Source organism: Triturus cristatus, chromosome 7 (genome assembly GCF_964204655.1).
Source record: "Triturus cristatus chromosome 7, aTriCri1.1, whole genome shotgun sequence".
In the NCBI taxonomy this organism is placed as follows: domain Eukaryota; kingdom Metazoa; phylum Chordata; class Amphibia; order Caudata; family Salamandridae; genus Triturus; species Triturus cristatus.
The window spans coordinates 460,622,833-460,645,502 of record NC_140590.1 but is presented as its reverse complement, the minus strand read 5'-3'; the positions used below and the strand labels follow the sequence as shown (position 1 = coordinate 460,645,502).

Here is a 22,670-nt window from a genome sequence, read left to right as displayed (position 1 = left end):
CTAAAATTGCCTCGAAATCAATGCAAGTAAAACAAATTCCTCTGACTTTTTTTTTTAAACATCCCTCCTTGCTCGGTTCTAAATGTTGGCATTATGCAGTATATCGTGTTTTACTTCCCTGTGCTCAAGGAGAGATCAGGCCTGTCTGGAAATGTATGTGTACTGAAAGAAATGTGTACTGGTAGTAGCTATGATTCAAGTACAAATGTCAATATTTAATAATACTTAGTGTGTTTAATAGACAGGACAACTGTACTTTTCTGATAACTTGCATTGGTGTAAAATGCATTTGGAAAAAAATGAAACTTAACGAGTAACAAAATAAATCAGGCATCTTCCGCTTACTTTTGGAGTGTTGGAAAGTGGGGATCCAGTGAAATATGGAGGTCATCTCCCTTGACATGCAATCAATTAAGCACTTCGTTTACAGCTTTAGGCATGTCACTTACAAATCATTGATAAAGAGTTTAAGTCTAATTAGTTTAACTGAAGCCAACAACCCCATCAACATTAAATGCATCAAAGTGCTTGGTGCACGGCTCCCCTGGCTAGGTTTGACGGCTCCCCAGGGAGCCGCAGTGCACAGTTTGGGAACCACTGCTTTAGGTATATGGAGAGTAGCAAAAGTGCACCATCTAATAGTGGTATGATGTTCTGAAGGCTCATCCTTTTTTTTTTTTTTTAACTTTATTTTCAATATTTAACACATGAACATACAGCACCTCATATATATTAGACATTGGGTTCAGTGTACAACCAAGAGCGATACAAAGTACATGGGACGTAATAATAGGCAGGCAACGATAATGCAGACCCCATCAATAAAGCAACTCCGCACTGATATCTCGCGACGTTCTCAAGGCCATCCCCACCCCACCACCCTCCAACAGTTTCCTACCCCATGTAATAAAAGGGGGAATCACAGTACCGTCCCAAGGCATGAAGCACTCAGAGTGTCTCATTGTGCGTGATAGGGGGGGGTACCCACCCCCTCAGAGTACAGCCATCAGCGAACCTCACATCAGGTAATTAGTTAGGCGACCCAGCCTCATCAGCATGTCCCGCCCTCAATAAGTAACAGTGCAGCGGAGCCCATATATCTGCAGATCTCGATGTAGGTGGTAAGAGTTCAGAGTATGTGTTAAGTTGTTCCTGACAGTAAGTGAGATCCTGCAGCCATTCCTTAAACTTGGGGGCCCTTCCCCTGCCCCATCTACATGCAACTCTCCGTTTGGCAAGTAGGAAGGTGAGCGCCACGAATTTACAGTACGCAGCTTGTATCGGCTCCACATACCCTAGGAGCGCCAGAACAGGCGAGGGTACAATCTCCAAATTAATCATTAGGGAGAGGGCCTCAAATACCTCGCTCCAATATTGGTTCACTGCCTGACACGCCCACGCCAAATGAAGAAAATCCGCCATAGGGGCGCGACATCTATCGCATCTGTCATCTTCACGAAGGCGATATCTATAAAGTCGAGCCGGGGTGTAGTACACTCTGTGGATGTATTTATAATGAATTATTCTGAGGCGACTACTCGCAGAAATGCGATCTGTCTGCTGCAGGCAGAACTCCCATTGCTTGTCTGTTAAGGGAGCCTGCAACTCCTGGTCCCACTTCTCCCGAACCTCCAGCTGCGGGGCAATGACAAGGGTATGTACCGAGCTATAGATCTTAGAGACCAACTTAGCGGGGGCCTCATCAAGAAGGATGCGCTGTAGAGGAGCCACAGCTTGGGGTTCATTCGGGAAGTCAGTCGTTAAGGCCTTAATCCCCTGCCGAAGTCTGATGTATAAAAAAACCTCCAGAGGAGAAGGTTGGGTGTCACCGCATAGATGCTCCAGCGTGCGGAATGTACCATTATGGTATAGGTCTCCCCACGTCCTAACATTGAGAGAGCCAGCCCACCTCCGGAACCCCCCTTCCTGCAACAGGGGCATGCTGGGATGATAAATAAGGGGCAGAAGCGGTGCATATAACATAGGGGCCTTTAGTTTAGCAATTATTTTATTCCAGGCCGTCACTGTACTCGCCACCGTCGCAGCCAGCGCATCCTCCCCCCCCGTAGCGGGCTATACAATGCACCCTCTATGGGTACCGGGTGCGAAAGCCAATGCTCAGCAGCAAGTTGGGGCATATATCTCGGCTGGTGAATCCAGAAATAGGTGTAATGGGCCTGCGCTGCTTGGAAATATAGCTCAAAATTAGGTACCCCAAACCCGCCCTGAATATAGGGCCGAGTAAGGACCTCCCACTTGATTCTAGGCGATTTTCCTCCCCAAACCAGTCTGAGGAGCTCCGTACGAAGGTACCGAAAAAAATAACTGCCCGGATAAAAGGGTATATTTAAAAATAGATAAAGCAACTGAGGTAGGATTACCATTTTTATCAATGATGCTCGTCCCGCCATCGAGAGGGGGAGCGTTATCCATCTAGTAATGCAGTCAGAGATGCGAGTCATCGTTGTTCCGTAGTTGGCTCTCATTAACTCATCTTTGCCCTTTTCAATGTGAATACCCAGGTATTTAAAGTCTCCCTCACTCCAGGCGAGGGGGTAGTCCAGCTCGAAACGCTCAGTAGCTTCAGTAAGAGGGAAGATCCGCGACTTGTTCCAATTAATCAGAATCCCCGATAGCTTGCCAAATCGGATAAACTCTCTCAGAATCGGATTTAGATTAATGCTGGGGTCTCGTATATACAGAGTAATATCGTCCGCGTACATTGAGATCAATATCTGCCTTTGAAAGCATCTCAATGCCTTGTCTTTATGGTGTTGCCTAAGTTTTGCTGCAAGCGGCTCCATAGCTATGGCGAATAGAAGGGGCGATAAGGGACAACCCTGACGGGTTCCTCTGGAGATGGGGAATGCCGCAGAAAGAGTACCATTGATCAACACCGTGACCTTGGGCGACGTATACAAGAGTCTTATCCACGAGATGAAGATGAGTGGGAACCCCATACGTTCCAGTATTTTAAAAACATAATCCCATTCCAGGGAGTCAAAAGCCTTCAAGGCATCCAAAAAAACAGCAGCCATAGGGAGGTCCTCGTGTACGGAATTAAGGATCGAGAAAAAAGTGCGCAGGTTATGGGAAGTCGCCCTGCCGGGCACGAAACCTGCCTGATCAGGCAAAACCAGGTTAGGGAGGAGCAGATTGATACGAGTAGCGAATAAATTCGCCAGTATTTTCACATCACAATTGAGCAATGAGAGGGGCCTATAGGAGTCACAGTCATTTGCGGGCTTCCAGGGTTTAAGTAAGGACGTAATGAGGGCCATGCGCATCGATGGGGGCAAGTGGCCTGTCTCCAGGGCGTCCTCGTATACCTCGCGCAAGACGGGAGCCATAAACTCTATGTAAGTCTTGTAGAATTCTATTGGTATCCCGTCTAGACCAGTCGCCTTGCCCGATCGCATGTGCATGATGGCCTCACGCACTTCATCCAATGTAAAGGGGGTGCTCAGGAACTCCCTCTGGGCATCACTAAGCCACCCCAGGGAGACATCCTCTAGGTACTCCTGTATCTGCAGATCCCCCGTGCGAGTTGACTTGTAGAGCTGATGATAATGCTCCACAAACGCATTAAGGATATTTTTGGTGTCGTTATAGACTCTCCCCTCCGCATCCTTGATTTCGAAAACGGTGGTGGGAGGCCACGTCAATCGGATCGTCGCCGCAAGAGCTTTCCCCGGCCGCTCACCCTCCCCATATCTTCTGGCAACCCAATGTTTACCTCTAAACTTCAGTTCCCTAGTGGCCTCATTCGAGTAGTCTGTCAGTTTTTCGCGTAGAAGTGCAAGTGTAGAGTCATCAGGCATGTCAGCCAGTGACCTCTCCAATGTCTTAAGCTCCGTTTCCAGCGTGTTCAAGCGTGATAGTATACTTTTTAGTACACCAGAACCTTTGGCGATGCAGATACCCCTTAGGGTCACTTTAAACGCATCCCATATAGTTTCCACTGACTGTACCGAGTCTTTATTACGTTTAAAAAAATCTAGACATTCTTCCCGCAGTTCTTCCTGAAACACCGCATCAAGCAGCATCCGTGGTTGCATACGCCAGGCTGTCATTGGGGGGCCCAGGTCAGCCGCTCGCAGTGTGACGCGGACTGGCGAATGATCCGACAAGGTTCTAGGGAGATGCTCCGCTTTAGTCAGAGCTGTATAGAAGGGGGGCGAGATGAAGACATAGTCCAGCCGGGCCCAGGATCCGGCCTGTGCCGTGAAATGTGTGCCCTCTCGAGCATCAGGATGAAGGCTTCTCCACGTGTCTATCATTGTATGTTCAGCTAGTATTTCAGAAAACAGTGTGCGTGCTTTGGTGTAGTGGTGCGGGGCCGGATGCGATCTGTCTTTTTGCGGATCCAGCGTGGTGTTGCAGTCCCCTCCCCAAACAAGGCGCCTAGAGCCTAAGCCCACGATGATCGCATTTAGGTCCACAAAGTACTGCGGATCATCTACATTGGGGCCATAACAGCAAATCAGGGCAACCGCTACCCCACCCAATCTCCCCCACAATAGGCAGTGTCTCCCATGATCATCACTATACGTTCCCTCCATAATCCAGGGCACCCCTCTTTTCACCAGTATTGCTGTACCCCTAGAGTAGGAGGAGTAGGAAGAGAACAAAGTGCAAGCCGCCCAGCGACAAGCAAATGTGTGGTTAGCCTGCGGTCGCGTATGCGTCTCTTGAAGGAAAGCTATGTGGATATTATGTCGATCTAGATAAGATAATATCTGCCTCTTTTTTCTGGGGTCCCCCAAACCTCGCACATTCCAAGTTAATACGTTTAAGTCAGTGTCCGTTTTACCCAGGCTCGCAGCAAAAGGAATCACAGTCCACCATTATGTCACCCCGCATACCACTAGCCTGCGTGCACATGCGAGAGCTCGGCCCTGCCTGTCGACTACTGCGACAGTATGCTCCATATTCTACAACCCTGCATGTGGTGCCACCCGATAGCCTGTGGGCGTGCGCCTGCATCTCAAGTACTAGAAAGTGCTCTCCTCGCATTACCCCAGTATCCAGACATGTACGCTCCCAGTGCAATAAGACTGTAAAATACATGGTGCTAAACATAAGAACATTGCTAAAAAATCCCCCCCCCCATTCTCCAACCCACGAGTCCTTCCCAGAACAACCCTCAACTGGCAGCCCACCCCACCCACCAGATCGTGAGAACAATCCCCTTAGATGAGGCATAGTACCAAGAGGTATGAAGAACCGTCCTAGGACAATTTCCCAACATGATACAGGTCTTGCCAGTAACCAAATCACACTTTGACCTACTCCCCGCCTAGAGGAACTCAAGGCTGCACCAACAGACATTATTCGTAACACAGGTACATGCCACAGTCTTGTCACCAAGCAGTATGAGGCTATCTCAGAGAGACCCAAGCGCTTGCAAGGGACATAAAACCCCCGGAAGGTCTCGCCCCCGCCCCCCACCCACTGAAGCGTCCCCAACTTGCCAGCATCCCAACCCCACCCAAAAACCCCCACAACCCGCTCAACGTGAGCAACTGAGTCAATATGGTCATCGGGGTACTCCCCACGAGGTACAGCAAGAGGGCACCCGTAGCCACTCCCCAAAACCCGTCCCATCCCAACAGCAGGGGAGAGAAACGGGGGGGTGGGGGGGGAGGTGCCTGGAATACATTACCGCCACCATCCCAAATCCGGCCATATCAGTTCCTTGTATAGAGGCACTAGCTCGTGCCGCGGGTCCATCAGGTGCACTGCGGCGCCGCCAGCACCGCCACAGGCCGCCGGCACGGCAAGAAACAAAAAGCGCCAGGTTCACCAACTAGGTGTCAGCCACATGGTCCTCTGCATCCCGGTCAGGTCCCCCATTCCGCACAGTCTTAAGAGTCTTCAAAAAATCGTCCACTTGTTGCGGGTTGGTGAAGAAATGCTGTTTAGCCTGGTGTGTGACTCTCAATTTTGCCGGGTATAAAAGTGCATAATCAATTTGCAGAGCCCGCAGCTTCCTTTTGACCTCCAGAAATTTACGCCTCTGCTCCTGCACAACAGGAGTAAAATCCGGGTATACAGTGAAGCTGACCCCATCACACGAAAGCGTCTTGTTCGTGCGTGCGACCCGCAGCTCTGCATCCCGGTCACGGTAATTCAATAGTCGGGCAATTATGGGCCGAGGCGGGGCGCCAGGCTTGGGCCGCGGTCCCAGGGAGCGGAGTGCCCTCTCAACAATGAACTGCCGCGACAGCGTCTCACCTCCTACCGTGGCTAGGAGTATCTTTTCCACGTAGTCCTCCATGCGTCCGGTATTGGTGGACTCCGGCACACCAACCACACGAATGTTGTTACGGCGGCTACGAGCTTCTAACCCCTCGTTCTTTGCAGCTATGACCCTTAATACATTATCCATCCTCGTGAGCTGCGCAGCATGGGATGCAGCGGTGTCTTCGCGGTCAGATATCCTCCTTTCTGCTTCAGTGATACGCTCCTCATGTGAGTCTAGTTTCTGCGCAAATGCGTCCACTCTCGATGACAACCGATCCACCTTGTCCACGACAGTAGCGAATCCCTGCCTCATTTCTTGCATCAGCTGTCGCAAATCCGCTGTCGGAGGGTCAGTACTTGCCCCATCGTCCGGTGGGACGCTAGATCGTCCCGCATCCTGGGCATTACGAGCATCTTTCTTCGCTGCAGGGACCTCAAACGACAGCTTGGGCTGGCGGCTGTCGTGCTTACCCATCAGGAGCTGATATCGTGGGCCCACGGCGGTGATCAGAGGGGCGAGCCACCGGTGCCGGCCAAATCAGGGTCAAGGATGCCAGTCGGAGCAAAGCACCCCCACAGCCGGGGCCAGTATCCGCAGTCCAAAAGTGCAGGGGGGGGGGAGGGGAGACAGTCACCGCCGCGGGCCCCCCAATGACGCTCACACGTTAGCTGGGCCCCTAAGCAGCCACGAAGCCTCACCATCAAATGGGCAGCAGGACCAGCAATGAATGTGCGGTATTCTCTGGAAGGGACAACGGTCCAGCCCTCCAGGGGCTCTCACAACACAAATAGCCTCTCGTCACAGTGGGATCACCGCCAGACAGCTGCAAGGCACAGGGATCCCACAAACATGGCATGCGCCCCAGCGACACCGCTGTATGCTCCCTCACCACTTCGCGAGCGGCGGCGCGCAGTCTCCCCCCAGCTCCCCGCAGTGTACCGTGGCGTCCTGCCTTCCTCCCGCACGGCTCGCCGTCACATCAGGCCAACCGCTTGTTCCTCCAAAGCCGATCGAGCCGCACGGCAGATCTTTCCGGGGCCACAGCCGTCACACCCGCTCTGCGCCGCTCTCAGAAGTCCTCCGCCGCTCGCAGCAGCTCGAACCGCAAGGCGACTCGGTCTCAGGCCGCCGTCCGGGCCCACCAGCCTCGTGGTGCGCCCCGGGCTGTCGTGGATTGCACACCCAATACCGCGCTCCACCGCTGCACAGCTCTGCACCCGCTCAGACTTCAGACGGCGATATCTTCCGCACCTCTTATCCCACAGGTTTCAAACTTCCACCGAGCAACCTCCACAGCAGCAGGAGCGGACCACCGTAGCTTTCGCCGGGGAATCGGTGGATTTAGGAGGATAAATGAAGGATTATTCTTCCAGGCAGCAGGAGCCTCACATCAGTGCGGCCATTCTGCTTGTGCGCCCTCTAGCGCCCCCCCCGACTATGGAAGCATCGTTCCATGTAGCTTCTGAAGGCTCATCCTTTTGATATTTTCCTAAGGAATTTTGTTTAGAAGTCCAAAATCATCTTTTCTTTACAACAAAGTATGTAGAGTATCATGTGCGATTCTGTTTCCGTTTTGGGATTCACTATAAAGAACCTTTCAAGAACAAGTAAAGGATTACTTGCTGTATCTTAGAGGTGTGCCTGAATTGCAAGGCCTGGCTGAATTCCATCGTAGGAGGTACTTGTTTGCCAATGTCATGTTGGTAAAGGGGAGGCGGTTGGGGTTGAGAGGGAGACAGGGTTGTATTTCTTCTATGTCCCAAGTGAGTTTGTATTATGGTATCAGCAAAACTAGATTCTGTACTGGAATCAGGGATAGCAGGATGCTGCAGATAGCTGTATAATTGGTAAGAATAGAACCACCCCTGGATTTCAGATGTTTTTCCTCTCTCCCATTAACAGAGCATCTTCTCAAACATTCCCAATATCGCAAAGATATGGCTGTATGCGCTTTGTTAGCTTGCTGCTCTGTGTATAAATTTGTACACAGAAAAAGTACGATTGTCTTCCAGTTCACCTACCAAACTGATGTCCATAACTTTCGGCTTTTCGTTTGCAAAAAGATTCATCTAAAACAGAGGTAGATGGCGCCAGGCCTACCTACCTTAATAAGATAGCACTACTAAAACATTTACGGATTTCACTGTAGTAAAGGATGAATGCGCCACTATGCCAAGTCACCATGTCCAGGGGACACTACCTAAGCACAAAGAACATTTTGGCAAACAAAGCTGGAAGTGGTAGGTGTGTTGATAACATAGGCCTCGTGATATATGGAGTAGCTGTCAATTAAGGTAAGATATGGAAATTCGATCCCACTAGTCAGAGATGGTTGCCACAGACGTAGTTGAGAATACATAAGTTCGGAGAGGAGATTTGATTTTAGGCCTGTTTATACATGGATGTTGCAGATTCAGGTCTCTTCAATGGGAAGGGATCAAGACAACTGTGTCCAGCAGCCAGGGAGGGATCAATATTTTTTTTCTACTTCCACTTTAAGTATTTGATCCTTAGAAATCTAGAAATCAGTTTGCTAGATGAGTCCTGGGTTAGTGCCCAAGTTAAGGTTAGGACAGGAATATAGATCTGCAGAATCAGTCCTCTTCAGTACCTCAACCACATTTGATGGTGGGAGCACCTTAAGACATCTCATGGCACACAAATATTCATGGAACAAGGATTTCTAATTTTATTAGACTGAGAAGTCATTACAATGCCAAGACTAGCAGACATAGGTCGGAGGCCACCTCTGTGGGCACGTTAGTGTTAAACATATTACGCACCTCTGTGTTTCCTCTGGCTTGAACAGTACAAACCAGCTTATACATTGACAAACCCTTACTTGTCAGCCAGTCAACTTTCCAGTGGGACTTCCTGGAAATACGAATCCACACTTCCTCTGACTCTGTTGAGTCCTCTCTTGCTTCTTTTTTACAAAAGACAGAAAACCCTACTAAGTGCTGAAACCAAACATAAAAGGCTACAAGTTCAGCCTGTACAACAGTGCCCTTAAAGACAAAAGTAGAAGAGTACATAATACTGAAAGGCCTGTTCGGCACACAAAAACTGCTATCACACAACCTGTGTGACATCTTCGGAAATAAGCAGAGACAAACAATATTTGGAGAATCTGTTCGTCTCCAGTCTATGCCAAACTGGGTAGGGGATCACTGGGGACGAAAATCCGGAAAAAGTCTATTCACTTCTCTTTGCAAGCGGAGCAAGCATTGAAAATGCAATAGGCCTCGCCTTTTATTAAGTTAAAGCCATTTGCTTTGCTAATGGTATTATATAGCAAAGCAAATGGCTTTAACTTAATAAAAGTTGCGGCCTAATGGCAGGGGTTTTCGCAGTCACTTAACACCTCTCTCTAAAAACCTATACAATTGTAGAAATATACTGCACAGTGATCTTAAAGACCGCAGTACGAGGTCGAAAGAAAGACAGGCGGTAGAAATACAGGGTAGTGATCACCTCTGTTAGCTGTCAATACTTTCAGTTTATACCAATGAGCTTGAGTGAGAAGTTTAATGTGACTGTCACGAATGTAAGCAAGGGGAGAGTGGTGATGCTTGTGCAGGAGGTGAAAAGGGCTTAATAGCTAGCTACCCTTTACTCCAGGATGCGCCTAGGAAATGGTACTCACAACATGACCCGGGATACGTGGATGTCCACCGGTACGACCCTCTCCTTAAAAGCAGTAGTGATGAAGCAGCCGAAGGTGACGGCGGCCATGATGCTCAGGGAGAAAGCGAAGAGAGAGTTGGCTCGGGACAGGGCAGTATTCATGGTGGCAGTGGGAAGAGAGGCTGAGACCACAATCCAAAAGTTTAAAACAAAGCGCGACTTGTCAGCGCCCCAGATCCACCGCACACATGCGCGCCACAAACAGCAACTTGTCTTTAGGGACTGAGAAACACTAGACCGTGCATGTCGTATAAATCTATCTGGTAGGCGATCATCTTAGGTGGTAGGCCAATTGATCAGCTTCCGGGGCAAGGCGTTACATGCTACCTCTCGCACGCTGATTGTCGGCCTTGTGTTTCCGAGTACAACTCGATCTGCGCTTGCGCCATGCTACCGGGACGATGGTGGGTTTATGTTTCTGCCAGTTAAAAGTAATGTCGCTGTAGGCTGTTTTGTTTCAGATGTGACGAAGACGGGGCGCGAGGGGGGGTAACTTTCGAGGTAACTTTCGAGGTAACTTTTAGAGCCGTCCCAGTTGGACTGGCTCGCATGACTGGTTTCTTATCTTTATGGGGCCATGTGTTTGGCCCCATAAAGGTATGAAAACCTTTTACACCAGCAGTAAGTCGGGGCAGCCAGTCCAACTGGGACGGCTCTAAAAGCAAAAAGTGTACGTCACGAGACGCTCCTTTCCAATGGCTGGCCCCCGTTTAGCATAAACGGTGACGCCAGCCAATGGAAAGGATGGGCGGGGCTTAAAGCCCACTAGAGAAATCTAACCAAAACATTAAATCTCGCCAGCGAGCCTGCGCATGTCTGCGCAGTCTTACACCAGGCGAGGCCTAATAAAAGGACTAAGAGGTTAAAGAGCCACAATACATGTTAAATGGGCAGAGCATGTAGTGCACATCCTAAACACAGCTGCCAAAACTAACTCTTGCAAGGAAAGCACTCTTTCTTCCATGCAGCTTGGAACTTCAAGGAATTATGTAGAAGAGAACGTGCGAGTGATATAAAATGATTAAGAATTGTCTGCTTTCGGGGGGCATGGCCGACCGGCAAATAAGTTGGCGGTGCTTGAATAGAGCTCCGCATCCCGCCAGCCTAAAAACCCCGAGTATATCCGCTAAAATATCCGAAATAACCCCAGGATTGTTTTACTCTGTGCTCTGAGACCCTGAAACCCCCGGAGCGGGAAGCGGCAGACCGGCAGCTACTCGGCGTGCAAATTCGGCACAGAGGCGGTACCAGTGGAGAGCGCCCCATGAAGCCGGGGCCTCAAGTGAGTTTGTATATTACCAACCATAGGGGCGGGCCAAAAGCTCCTGAACCAGGGGCAATCACTATTTAATCCTAACACTAGTTCAAGAAATAATTATCTTATACAATGGAACAATTACAACAAATTACACTTTATTAACAGATAACATCAGAAAAATTAAAGTGAGAAAAAGAGAAAACAAACAGAAAGCGAACATGACCCATATATATATATATATATATATATATATATATATATATATATATATATATATATATATATATATATATATATATATCAAAAATACAAATTTATTACAAGAAATAGTGGAGCTCTGTACACTGCGTTGGTAGGATTAGTAAACGAGTGTGTCGACGGAAGGCCCTGAGGGGAAATTGCCTCAGCCGTGACTGGGAGGCGCCTGCGGCTTTCTACGAACAGCCGTCCCTCAGCAGTAACTGGCAGTGATACAGCCCCCCCCCCGAGGACATCGGGGGCAGAGAAGACTGTGGTGCACAGATTAAGGAGGCCGCGGCTGGCGTGAAACAGCCGCTGACGCTATGCCATTGCTCTTAGAGCGCGGCCTCCACGCTACGCCGCCTGCCGCACCTCTCCTCTATTCTCCTAAATTGCCTTCCCGCAACGGTGAAGAGGGCACTGGCACTGCCTCTGAGGAAGTAAGTGAGAGGCCTTATTTATCTTCTTTCTCTGAGGTCGGCGCACTGTGGCGAGTGTCTGCAGGCTGTATAGCCGGAGAAGGGTAGTGCTGGGCACACAGACTTGTGGCGTTCTGTTGATGCCTGCCTGTGCCTGACTGGAGCCCCCCGTCCAGCACTGGATGTGGCGAGAGAGAGGGGAGCTTTCCTTCGTATTTTCTCCCTCGCAGTGGGCATTTTTTGGCCCTGGGGATTTTTTACCGCCTTTTTTTATCCCTGTTGCTGCCCCTCTTGGAACTGGTCTACGGAGTTGGCCCACTCTACTGGTCCACTACTCCTGAAAATTGCGGGGGCCCATAGTGCTTTTGACCGGCACGTGTGGAGGAAGGGAGCGCCCTCCTCATATTTGCGGAGCAGCTGCAACCTACATTTTAGTTACGGCCTGGCCGGAGGCAACCAGAGGTGACACTGCGTGGAACCAGCATCAAAGACAACATTATGGCGGCGGGCAAGGGATCGCGGCAGTCGCATCAAACTAAGCTTGATAAGTTTGCACTATCCAAGGAAGAGTGCCTGGAGGACTAGCGTGTGGAGCCAGGTGCGAAGAAGCAGTCGGATGGAGGTGCCCCAACCCTCCAAGACATCATGGAAGCCATACAGGGGGTCCCCGCACGGCAATAGAATTATAATAGATTCTGTGACTTCGGAGGTGACCCTAATGCACGCAGATCTACGGTCGTGAGGGCCTAATTGACACAACAGAAAAATATTTCAAAGAAAATGTGGATTCCATGTTGTGGGAGGCTTACAAAACTGATCAGGGGCCAGGGTGTATCTATGGTAGCTGGGCATAAAAAAGAAAAGCGTAGACAGCTGGCCCTAGAATGCGAAATAACCCAACTGGAAGAGTATCTAGTGACTGCAGGGACTCCTGAACGTAAACATAAGTTGCTTCTCAAACAGAAGGAATAAAGAGATGTCGCCGAAGAGGCGACTAGGGCTTACTATCGAGCCACGCAGTGCTGAGTTTATGAGATTGGAGACCAGGCAAGCAAGCTCTTGGCGTGGCTGGACAGACGTGAACAGGCCTCCAGGTAGGTCTCTGGGATTGTCACGGAGGGCGGGGACTGCCTCACGGACAGGAATAGTATAGGAGGGGCGTTTGCAGAGTATTTTAAAGCAGTATACTCCTCCAAGATTGCATATTCAGGGGTCGAAGAGGGGGAATTGTTGTCTACCATAAGACTCCCAGTGTTGGCAGACAGAGAGGTGGAGGAGCTTGAGTTGGATTTGACCAGAGAAGAGGTTACCAAGGCAATTGGTGCCTTGCAATCCGGAAAGGCGATGGGACCATGTGGTCTTCCAATTGAACTGTTGAAACTCAACACATCTACTATTGCCCCCTATTTAATAGATATGTATGAAGAGTGTGGCTACTGGCTGCCTTCCTGAGGCTCAACGACTGGCAGATGTGGTGGTGATTCACAAACAGGGCAAAACTCCAGATCAGTGTGGGTCGTACCGGTCAATATCATTATTAAATGCGGAAATAAAAATATTGGCAAAAATTCTGGGCACGCGTTTGTCGTCCTTGCTCCATAAATTAATTCATCCCGTTCAATCCAGATTTATGCCGGGCAGGCACGCGGCGCTCAATCTGCGGAGGCTTCACAGAGTGTGAGGTACAGCCCAGACTATACAAGAGGACGCTGTAATTATGTCCCTGGATGCCAAAATGGCGTTTAATCTGATAGAATGGCCCGATCTCTTTGCGGCATTAGAACATTACGGTTTTGGCCCGAAATTCTTGTCCTGGGTGCGGCTGCTTTATTCGGGGCCCCTGGCAAGATTAACGGTCACTGGAGGTAGCTCTGCACCCTTCTCCCTGCATAGGGGGATGCGGTAGGGGTGTCCACTCTCACCTTTGATATTTGCTTTGGTCCTTGAGCCATTGGCAATCTGGATTAGAAAAGACCCCCTCATTGGAGGCTTGAACTGGACGCCGGATTGGGAAGATAGAATTTCCCTTTATGCAGAAGACATCTTATTATATCTGGCCCGACCTTATCACTCCATCCACAGAATACTCCACATATTTACCCTGTTCCAGAAATATTCTGGTTACATCATAAATTGGGTTAAATCCTCAATCTATATTCTAGCCGGGAGAGATATCAGGCTACACGCTCACTGCGGTGCCAGAATTGTTACGGAGGGCTTTCGCTATTTAGATATCTATGCCACGACGGACTCGACGGTCTTTTATGATAATAATCTGGTCCCACCTGTCGCCGTCTGCAGGCCAACGTACAGAACTGGAAGTCGTTGCCCCTCACAATCTTGGGCAGGGCGGCTTTATATAAAATGATGGCGCTGCCTCGATTTGTCTACACATTACAAAATACGCCTTTTCCTGTTCCGTCTAAATACTTTCAGTCTGTAGAATCGGAGGTCAGGACCCTGCTCTGGAATGCTGGAAACCCTTGTATCTCCTTGACTAAGCTCACAAAGAGCTAGTATGATGGGGGGATTGCCCTCCAGATACTCGGGATTTATTATTGGGCATCACAATTAGCGGTCACTGATCACTGGGTGCACGGGTCGATTAACAAACCTGCTTATAGGATGGATAGGTACAATATGGCAAATGGCTCTTACCAGCAAGCTTTCTAGGGGGGGGGGGGGGAGGGGAGACGCCCCGGTATACACACCGACTGCTACCACGGTGGCGCTGTGGCACGCGGCGACTGCCGCCTTGGGTTGGAAGAATAAGATTACCCTCGTCACCTCTCTCTTCGCCTCCAACCGACTAGAGCTTTTGGTTCATGGTCCCAGGTTTTGGAAATGGGATCTCATAGTTCTCTCAAAGGTAGGTGACTTGTGGGCCAAGGGCAGGGTGGTCCCATTCAGCGAGCTACAGCATCAGAATGAACTAAAGCCATGGGAAGCTTTTCGTTATTTTCAGGGGCGTAGGGCATTGTACAAGGCCGCCCCCATGGGAGCGGACCTTCTGGCAGCCTCGCCCCTAGAGGATAGGTTATTGGATGATTATTTAAAAGAAAGAGTAATCTCCTTGACCTACAGGAAATTTTTAAACAACTCTCTGGATGCTCTAGGGAAGGTCTGTGCAAAATGGGTGGAGGATGTGAGAGATCTACATGATGAGGAATGGCAAAAGGCGTTGGCATCTCCGCGCGAGGTCGCAGTGCGTTCCAGGTTTAAATTGGTCCAGCCTAAACTCCTCCACAGAGTCTATTATACTGGCGTTGCTTTAGCTAGGATGGGCATTCTGGGTTCCCTGAAGTGCCCCCGGGGATGTGGGCAAATTGGCACGCACCTCCATCAGTGGGGGGAGTGCCCAAACATACAGCTGTATTGGACTAAAGAGACGGCAAAAATGTGGGAAGTTTGCGGAAAAAGTATGGAGGTCACCCCCCGGACTTTGACTTTTGAATGTATGGGAAGCAACTGATCTGACGGCTAAGGAAAGGATCTGGGTCACCCTTGGTAACACTGTTGCAAAACGGAATATAGCCAGAACCTGGCAGGGCGACATTATACCCAAACTCTGGGATTGGGAAACGGATATGGATTGGTGCATGCTGACGGAGAGGGTGGTGTATGAAGGGAGGGGTTGCCCCCAGAAATGGACCAAGATCTGGGGTGAATGGAATAAAATGAGAGGAATGTTATGTGAACCGTTTCCAGATCCCTCTACACAAGAAGATATGGCTTAGTAATATTATTGGTCAGGATGTTAAGATTGAAGGTCTGTATTGTGATAGAGATGTTGGGCTGCAAAGGTCATTTACTGTTGTTACGGTACTTATGCACTATGTCACTTTATTATAGAGTGTTCTATGTTGATTTCTTTTGTCAATAAAAATATTTATTAAAAAAAGTTTAACCACAGCTGTTTACAAGACGCTCACACTATCTTGGCTGTTATGAACTTAATTCCATATCAAATTCAATCAATAATTTGGGATTCCTTTAGATATATTCCTGCAGAGAATTAAGAATTCAGAGCAAGTATATATTTACATGTAAACAAGAAAGAGATCGATCGGTCATCCACTGACCACTTCCCAGATCTGATACAACTTTTGGATGCTGCTATTTCGAATATTATAACTGAACAATTTTGCAACTAATACATTAAAGATGTGGAAGGCCATAATTGTATCCAAAGTTGTAAACAAAAAAACTTCTTTTGCTTAACCCCTTCCCCGCTCATGACGGAGCCGCTCCGTCATGAGCCACGGTTGCCGTGTGCTCATGACGGAACGGTTCCGTCATGTCACGGCCGTTGGCGGCCACTCCGCCTACGCGGCGCTGTTTCCCCGCCTGTGCGGGGGGACAACGCAAATGGGCGGAGTCATGACGGAACCGTTCCGTCATGAGCACAGCTCAACCGTGGCTCATGACGGAGCGGCTCCGTCATGAGCACAGCGCCACCGCGCTGCCCCCCCGCGCCGCGGCGGAATTCCCGCCGCGGCGAAGGGGTTAAATATATTTTTTCATTTGTATCCTTTACTAACCTCACAAAAATCTAGCCTACAACACAACTTTTTATGATGATTACAACGCAGCTCATTTTACAGGAACTTGGATAAGGGTTTTTAAACCATGGCATAACAATTAGGTATTTCCTCTGCAAATTGTTTATTTTATCACAACATTTGCCCCAGTAAATAAAAGTGTATGTAAACTCGAAATGTCAATAAAATATAAAAAACTTAGCATAAATGAACTTGAAGGGTAACTTCTAGGAGCAGAAACAATTAAAATGAGACCTTTCCTTTCTGTGTTTTCTAATGTTAGTGTCTTATTCCAGACACCCCGCCACTGCTTTGAAGAGATAAATATAGCAGGTAACTACAAACCGCTAAACTCAAAGCTGTACCACCTGTCAATGAACTCTCAAGGGGACATATATTTCTTCCAACTCTTCCTTGTTTTGCAGCACTAAACCCTCCTCGATTCCATACCTGATGGTTCCTGTGGGAGAAGGAAGAGGGCTGATGAGGTGTGCCATGTTGTCTGGAATGTTGATTGTTAGGGGAGCTATCTGAGGCTGAACGGGTTTGACTGGAGACTCCGGGGCTTCTTGTTTTTCTTTCTTTTCACTGGACAAAGCTGTGAATGTTATCTTGATATTTGTGCTGGGAAACCTGAAAGTACATCTGAAAAACAAAATATGACGTTTAAAGTCAATCTTTCAGAAGAGGCTTTTTTTACTCAGTTGTATCAATTAAACATTGCCTTGTACATTACTATTTACTCGTTAACCCTGTTGGACAATTGAATCAGTTCGGGAAAATAAGAAGAGAGAATGCCTATAGTGTTGGCTAATCTACTTTGAAAAGAGGTTTTAGAACTTCAGGAAGAGAGCAGATTGCACTACAGCATTTGACGTGCAAGAGTAGCTTACATGAATACACCAGATATTGTCCAAGCAGCAGCAGTGTGAGCTACAGACATGGATAACAACATATAGTACAGAAAGAGGCAGTAAAAGCTAAGCCAGCGCACGCACATAGACACATCCAAAGAATCAGATCCAGCAGCAGCAATTCAAACTAAACAGGTACACACAGGCAACATGGGCATCATACTGCAAGACCTGTGCACACACAAAACTACCCTAACAGACACACATGTGAAGGTAGAAAAGTGGAGAAATTATGCCAGTATCCCACTCAGATCACTAGAAATGGGCGAACCACGGAAGGCTCCAGCCAGATGCCTAGCTCTGACCCGACTTGAGATGCTGTTTGACAAAGGAGCTCAAAATGAGCCGCTCTGGAGGCAAGGCACAGCTTGACCGCGGGGCAAAATGGCTGCCAGACCAGAGCGCTCCATGCTGGAGTTTTCTTTGAAGAAAATGCTGGTGACATGAGACAGAGAAGCATTTCTTGCAGCGTCTCTCCTTATGAACATGCTTAGGTGAGCAGAATGTCCTTTTCAGCGCTCCTTGTGCCGGTTTTAATCATTTAATGAGGATGCTCCTGATATCCTCACTCAGTTATTGATGTGGCCAAATTAGTTTATTTCAGTGCTTCAGTAACACAGTATCGTTTCTGCACAGCACGTGGAGTCGCGGTTGTGAAGGACTTGAATTTGTTTTACTGCAGATATTACTTGAAGCAGAATTTCTCATTTTGACTCTCCATAACACTATTTCACAGCATTTATTTGAATAGATGCCATACAAGGCTATTGGTGCTGCTGTCTTATGCACATATAAGGAAGGTTCGTTAATCCTTGTTCCATATTTACGGGTATACATGTGTAAGGCCTATCAAAGTTCAAATCTATCTCTGGTGTCTTGACTGAGCTTCCAGTCAGAAAAAGAGTTGCCTTTAAGGCATTATGTTTGGCATATAAAGCTCTGCATGGAACTGGACCAGAGTACCTTAAAAGGAAATTCAGGTGGCACTTTCCAAATAGACTGCTGCGATCTGCTCCTTTAAGTTCAGTCATTGCTCCAAGAATTAAGAAGGCTCTGTGGGGTGGCCGAAGTTTTGCCTATTCCGCCTGTCAACTTTGGAACAGATTGCCTAAGCATCTTAAAAGACAGTTCAATTTTGTTATCTTTGGGAAGCACTTAAAATCTTGGCTGTCCTCGTTGTCTTTCTAGTTTTACTTCTTTCCTTTTCTGGTTTTTAAGGTTGAATGTCAGGATCATGCTAGCGCCAAAATGCCCTTGGGCATTCGCGCATGCGTTCGAAATTTCAAATCAAATTTCAAATAAGGCTATGGAGAGGTCTTGTTATCGGCATAAGGCTTGTTTATGTTCATTTTTATCGTGCTCATTAACATATCTCAATAACTGGATTAAGTTTGCAACTCAAGGGGTGTGTTGTTTTGATCCTAACTTCTAGTGGTAATTCCACTTTGTTATATGCTCACTTTGTATGGGTAAAACAAGGAAGCTCAAATTATGTTTGTGTCCCGTGGTGCCTTCAAATCTGATGACTTGTGGATTTCAACGGCAGAGTCTTTCTTCTATGATGCTTATGCCTTCCAATACTTCAAGTTGCCCTCATTGTCTACATCTTCTTTAAAGCTTACTCCAAGACCCACCCTCTACTGTGAAATCACATTTATTTATTTTGTTGGGCATTTTGCTCAACAAAATAAGAGCTTTGAGTCCATTTGTAGCGGAAACAAACACTCTTATTCAAGACCTAGATAGCAAATGGTCCAACATAGAAGCAAAGGTCTTTTTGATGGAACAGATAATCAGTGATGCCCAGGATAAAGCAAATAAAAGTGTGTCTTTTGAGAGAACAAAGTGGCTCATCTAAAGTTGCAAACAGAAGATTTTGACACCAGAAATCAAGTAAATCTCTACATTTATAATCTTTCAGAAGTAATTGAGGGCAATGATTAAATTTCCTTTTTTACATCCTTCTTACCTCAATCAATGAATCTACTGACTTCCACAATGCTGACCATCCATAGCCAAACGCTTCTTTACCCAAACCTAGAGGCGCTATTTTCTTTCTAGAATTTACTGACTTGTTGAGAGTCCTCAATGGAGCCAAAACTAAAGAACATTTATTTCACCAGTAAAGAAAAGATAAATTTCTCAAGACGCTTCCACAGCAACAGCGGCCAGACGGAAAGAATTCCTTGATCTTCATCCTCAACTTCATGCACTGGGTAATCTATTTAGTTTGATCCACCCATGCCTCTTCAAAGTGACATACAGTGATAAAATGATTACTTATGATAAACCTGCTAATTAAGAACATTTTAAGAAGTCATTCTCCTATTATTATGGATAAATCTGATCCTTCCACAAGATGAGGAATTTGCTGGTTCATAGAAGATAATTTATTTGTTCCCTTTATGGTTTAATTTTTCTATAGTTTTATTCCCTTAATGGTTGGTATTCTGTTCTAATCTTATTTCTTTCATTCTACATGTTGTTTCTGTTTAGCATCCTTGTGTCACAACACAAGTCTTAATTGCGCTCCATTGTTAGTATGCTGTGCCCCCCTGCTGTCTTATCTTTACCTTGTGCTGTCACCAATCCCAACTTTTTGTTCACATTTACAAGGTATGTTCCCTCAGTCATTTATTTGACATGCACCAACTTTCACTTAGACCTTTTTCCCATTTTTCTTACATTTCTTTCCCTTTCTCCATCTCGCCTTTCTTGTTTTAGCTGTGTAGACCCTCGTCTTCTTTCTTATATTTTCATGGATCGTTTTTCTGCTCAAAGTTCAACTGTATTAAAATACTTTACATATACTGAAGATTTCTTTGTTGTTGTATAATTGTTTTGAGCACAATTCAGAGTGTTACTTGGAATGACAAAAGATTTATTAATCCTATTAAAAGGCAGTGAGTTTTGCATCACTTAGCCAAATATGAACCAGATTTAATTCTCCTTCAAGACACCCACCTTAATGAACCCGGAGAGTTAAGGTTTAAACATGGTTGGGCGGATTCAGTATTAGTCTTTCAAACACCTCATAAGAAAAGGGGTATGATTATTTTATGTAATAAAAAATTAAAATATACAATGGTGTGCCAGTAAACTGACAGAGGGTAGATGACTGTTGACAAATGTATTGTTAATATTACTCCTCTTATGTGTATGGCCCTACCCAAGCAGAGTACAATATTTGTGCTGGTGTTTCCTGAAAATGTTTGCAATGTGAAGAATTTTTTGTTCTGGGGGGTGCCTGTTACCAGATTATGGTCCCCTTACGTGACTGCCAGTCAATCGTTAAATCTATTCCCCAAAAAATGTATTAACAATTTCACTCCATTATTGCATAGAGAACTCTCACTGAGTCCTGGAGAATTTGAACCCCTTATTACAAGAATACTCTTATCTCTCCATCTTACGGTTCACTTACTAGACTTGATCACCTTTTTGATAGCAAACCATTACCCCATAACATTCTCCAATCTGATTATGGATCAGGACTCCGTGATTAATGATTTGGACTTAATTTCTGCATTTTCCTCTTCTTTGCCAAGTATTTTTTTAAATATTTACAGGGACCCTGACATTCATCAGGAATTATTATGGGAGACATTTAAAGCTACTGCTTGTGTTTTTATTACCGATCACGTATCTAAAAAGAAGAAACAGTCTGATAAACACAAGGTCTTACTTTCCACTATAAAACATTTGGAGATGCAATCTTATTTATCTAAATCTGAAACGGATTTAAAGAAACGTATTCGAAACAAAATGCATTTTAACAAAATATCTACCGACAATGCTTCCTCTATTTTACTTAGTAGAAAAGCTATTTATTACGGTGGACCCAAAAAAGGAAAACTTTTGGCTAACTATTTAAAGATCAGAAAGCAACGTACCAATTTTGACTCTAAAGATACTCCCCTAGGTCACTGTGTATTTAAAGACAATGACATGCTAGCGGACTTTGTGAATTTTTATTAGACTCTTTATACTCCAAAAAGAGTTGCACAATCTCCTCATATTGACTATTTACAAGCTACCCACAGACCTGGTCACAGAGATCTTAATTTTTCCCTTCTTGAGAAGGATGCATCTTTATCAGAAATATTCCAAGCATCTTTTTTGTTTGAATCTTTTTATTAAGCTTTATGCATTCTGTATACAGCATATGCAGAGAAGAAAAGCAAGATTATAGTCTCCTGTACAGCTCAGATAATGCATGTAAGAGACATCACAGAATTAGGAAATACAGCGTTTAACAAGTGTGGAGGGTAAATCAGAGAAGTGATCACTGAAGCAACAAGTCACACTTGTTGCAGGAGGTTCCATAAAGTATTTACCAAATTAGGGCAATGAACGGTCCATGTACATCCCATAGTGTTCAGCTGCCCATATCTTCGCAGTGGAGGAAAAGAGAGTCCATTACAAGCAAACTAAATAGCAACAAAAACTGGAGCTCTTGACTTCAAATTCAAGCACCTCGCCTCCCCTCCCCACCCCCAGCCCATTTCCCCTATTGCAGTACCTGGCGCGTCAGCAAATGTGAAAATCTGAAATACAGCCTATTTGGGCCTGGGCAGGAGAAAAGAGAGAGAGCTGTCTGGTATAGTGCTAGTCCGTGGGTATAATAACTAACCACCACGCCATCCCCAGTTTAACTATGTGAAGAGAAATATTCTAAACACTTAACTCTTATGAAGGGTAAAACTCCAGGCCCCAAATGTTTTACCGTAGTATTTATCCTTCATTTTGGTTCCTACATTACAACAACTTTTTAGACTTTTTCTACCTCTGGTACTGCTGGGGGTACTTTTCATGAAGCCACAATTTCATTTATAAAGACAGAAAAAAAATCTGCCTCACTGTAAAAATTACACCCATCTCTTGTGAATGTGGACTATAAGTTTTTGTCAAAATCGCCTAACACCTGGATTGACTCCTACCCAAGCTTAGCTGTAGAGAACTATCAGGTTTTATCAAGGGCCAACTAGCTTTGGATACAACTAGATAATTTTTTAATGTCTTGAATAAATCATCTTTCCTTTACTACTCTCTGGCGGCCATCGCTGTTGATGCAGAGTAAGCATTTGATAGGACCGATTGGTCCTTCCTGCTAAATCTTTGAAATGGCATGGCTTTAGGCATAACATTATCTTCCTTATTTCTTTTTCTTACCAAACTCAAACAGCTTTCATCACAAGCCAGTTATTTTCAACTTCACATGGCGGTCCCCAGGGATGTGCTTTATCCCCACCTTTATTTTATTGACTCGTGATCCTTACCCTTCCCAAATTTGTGCCAATCCTGTAATTTCAGGTTTTCATTATGGGAGTCGTCAACTAAAACTATCAGCTTATTTTGAACTGG

At 46.4% G+C, this 22,670-nt stretch overlaps 1 protein-coding gene across 1 annotated transcript in view; it reads right to left on the bottom strand.

Annotated features, from left to right (window-relative positions):
- The window catches only part of FOXK2 (forkhead box K2), a 278,943-nt gene that overhangs the window by 143,295 nt on the left and 112,978 nt on the right, over positions 1-22,670 (bottom strand). Inside the window, exon 2 of the mRNA XM_085616785.1 lies at positions 16,843-17,037. Within this exon, the coding sequence (XP_085472911.1) occupies positions 16,843-17,037 (195 nt within the window). The remainder of the gene's footprint in view (positions 1-16,842; positions 17,038-22,670) is intronic.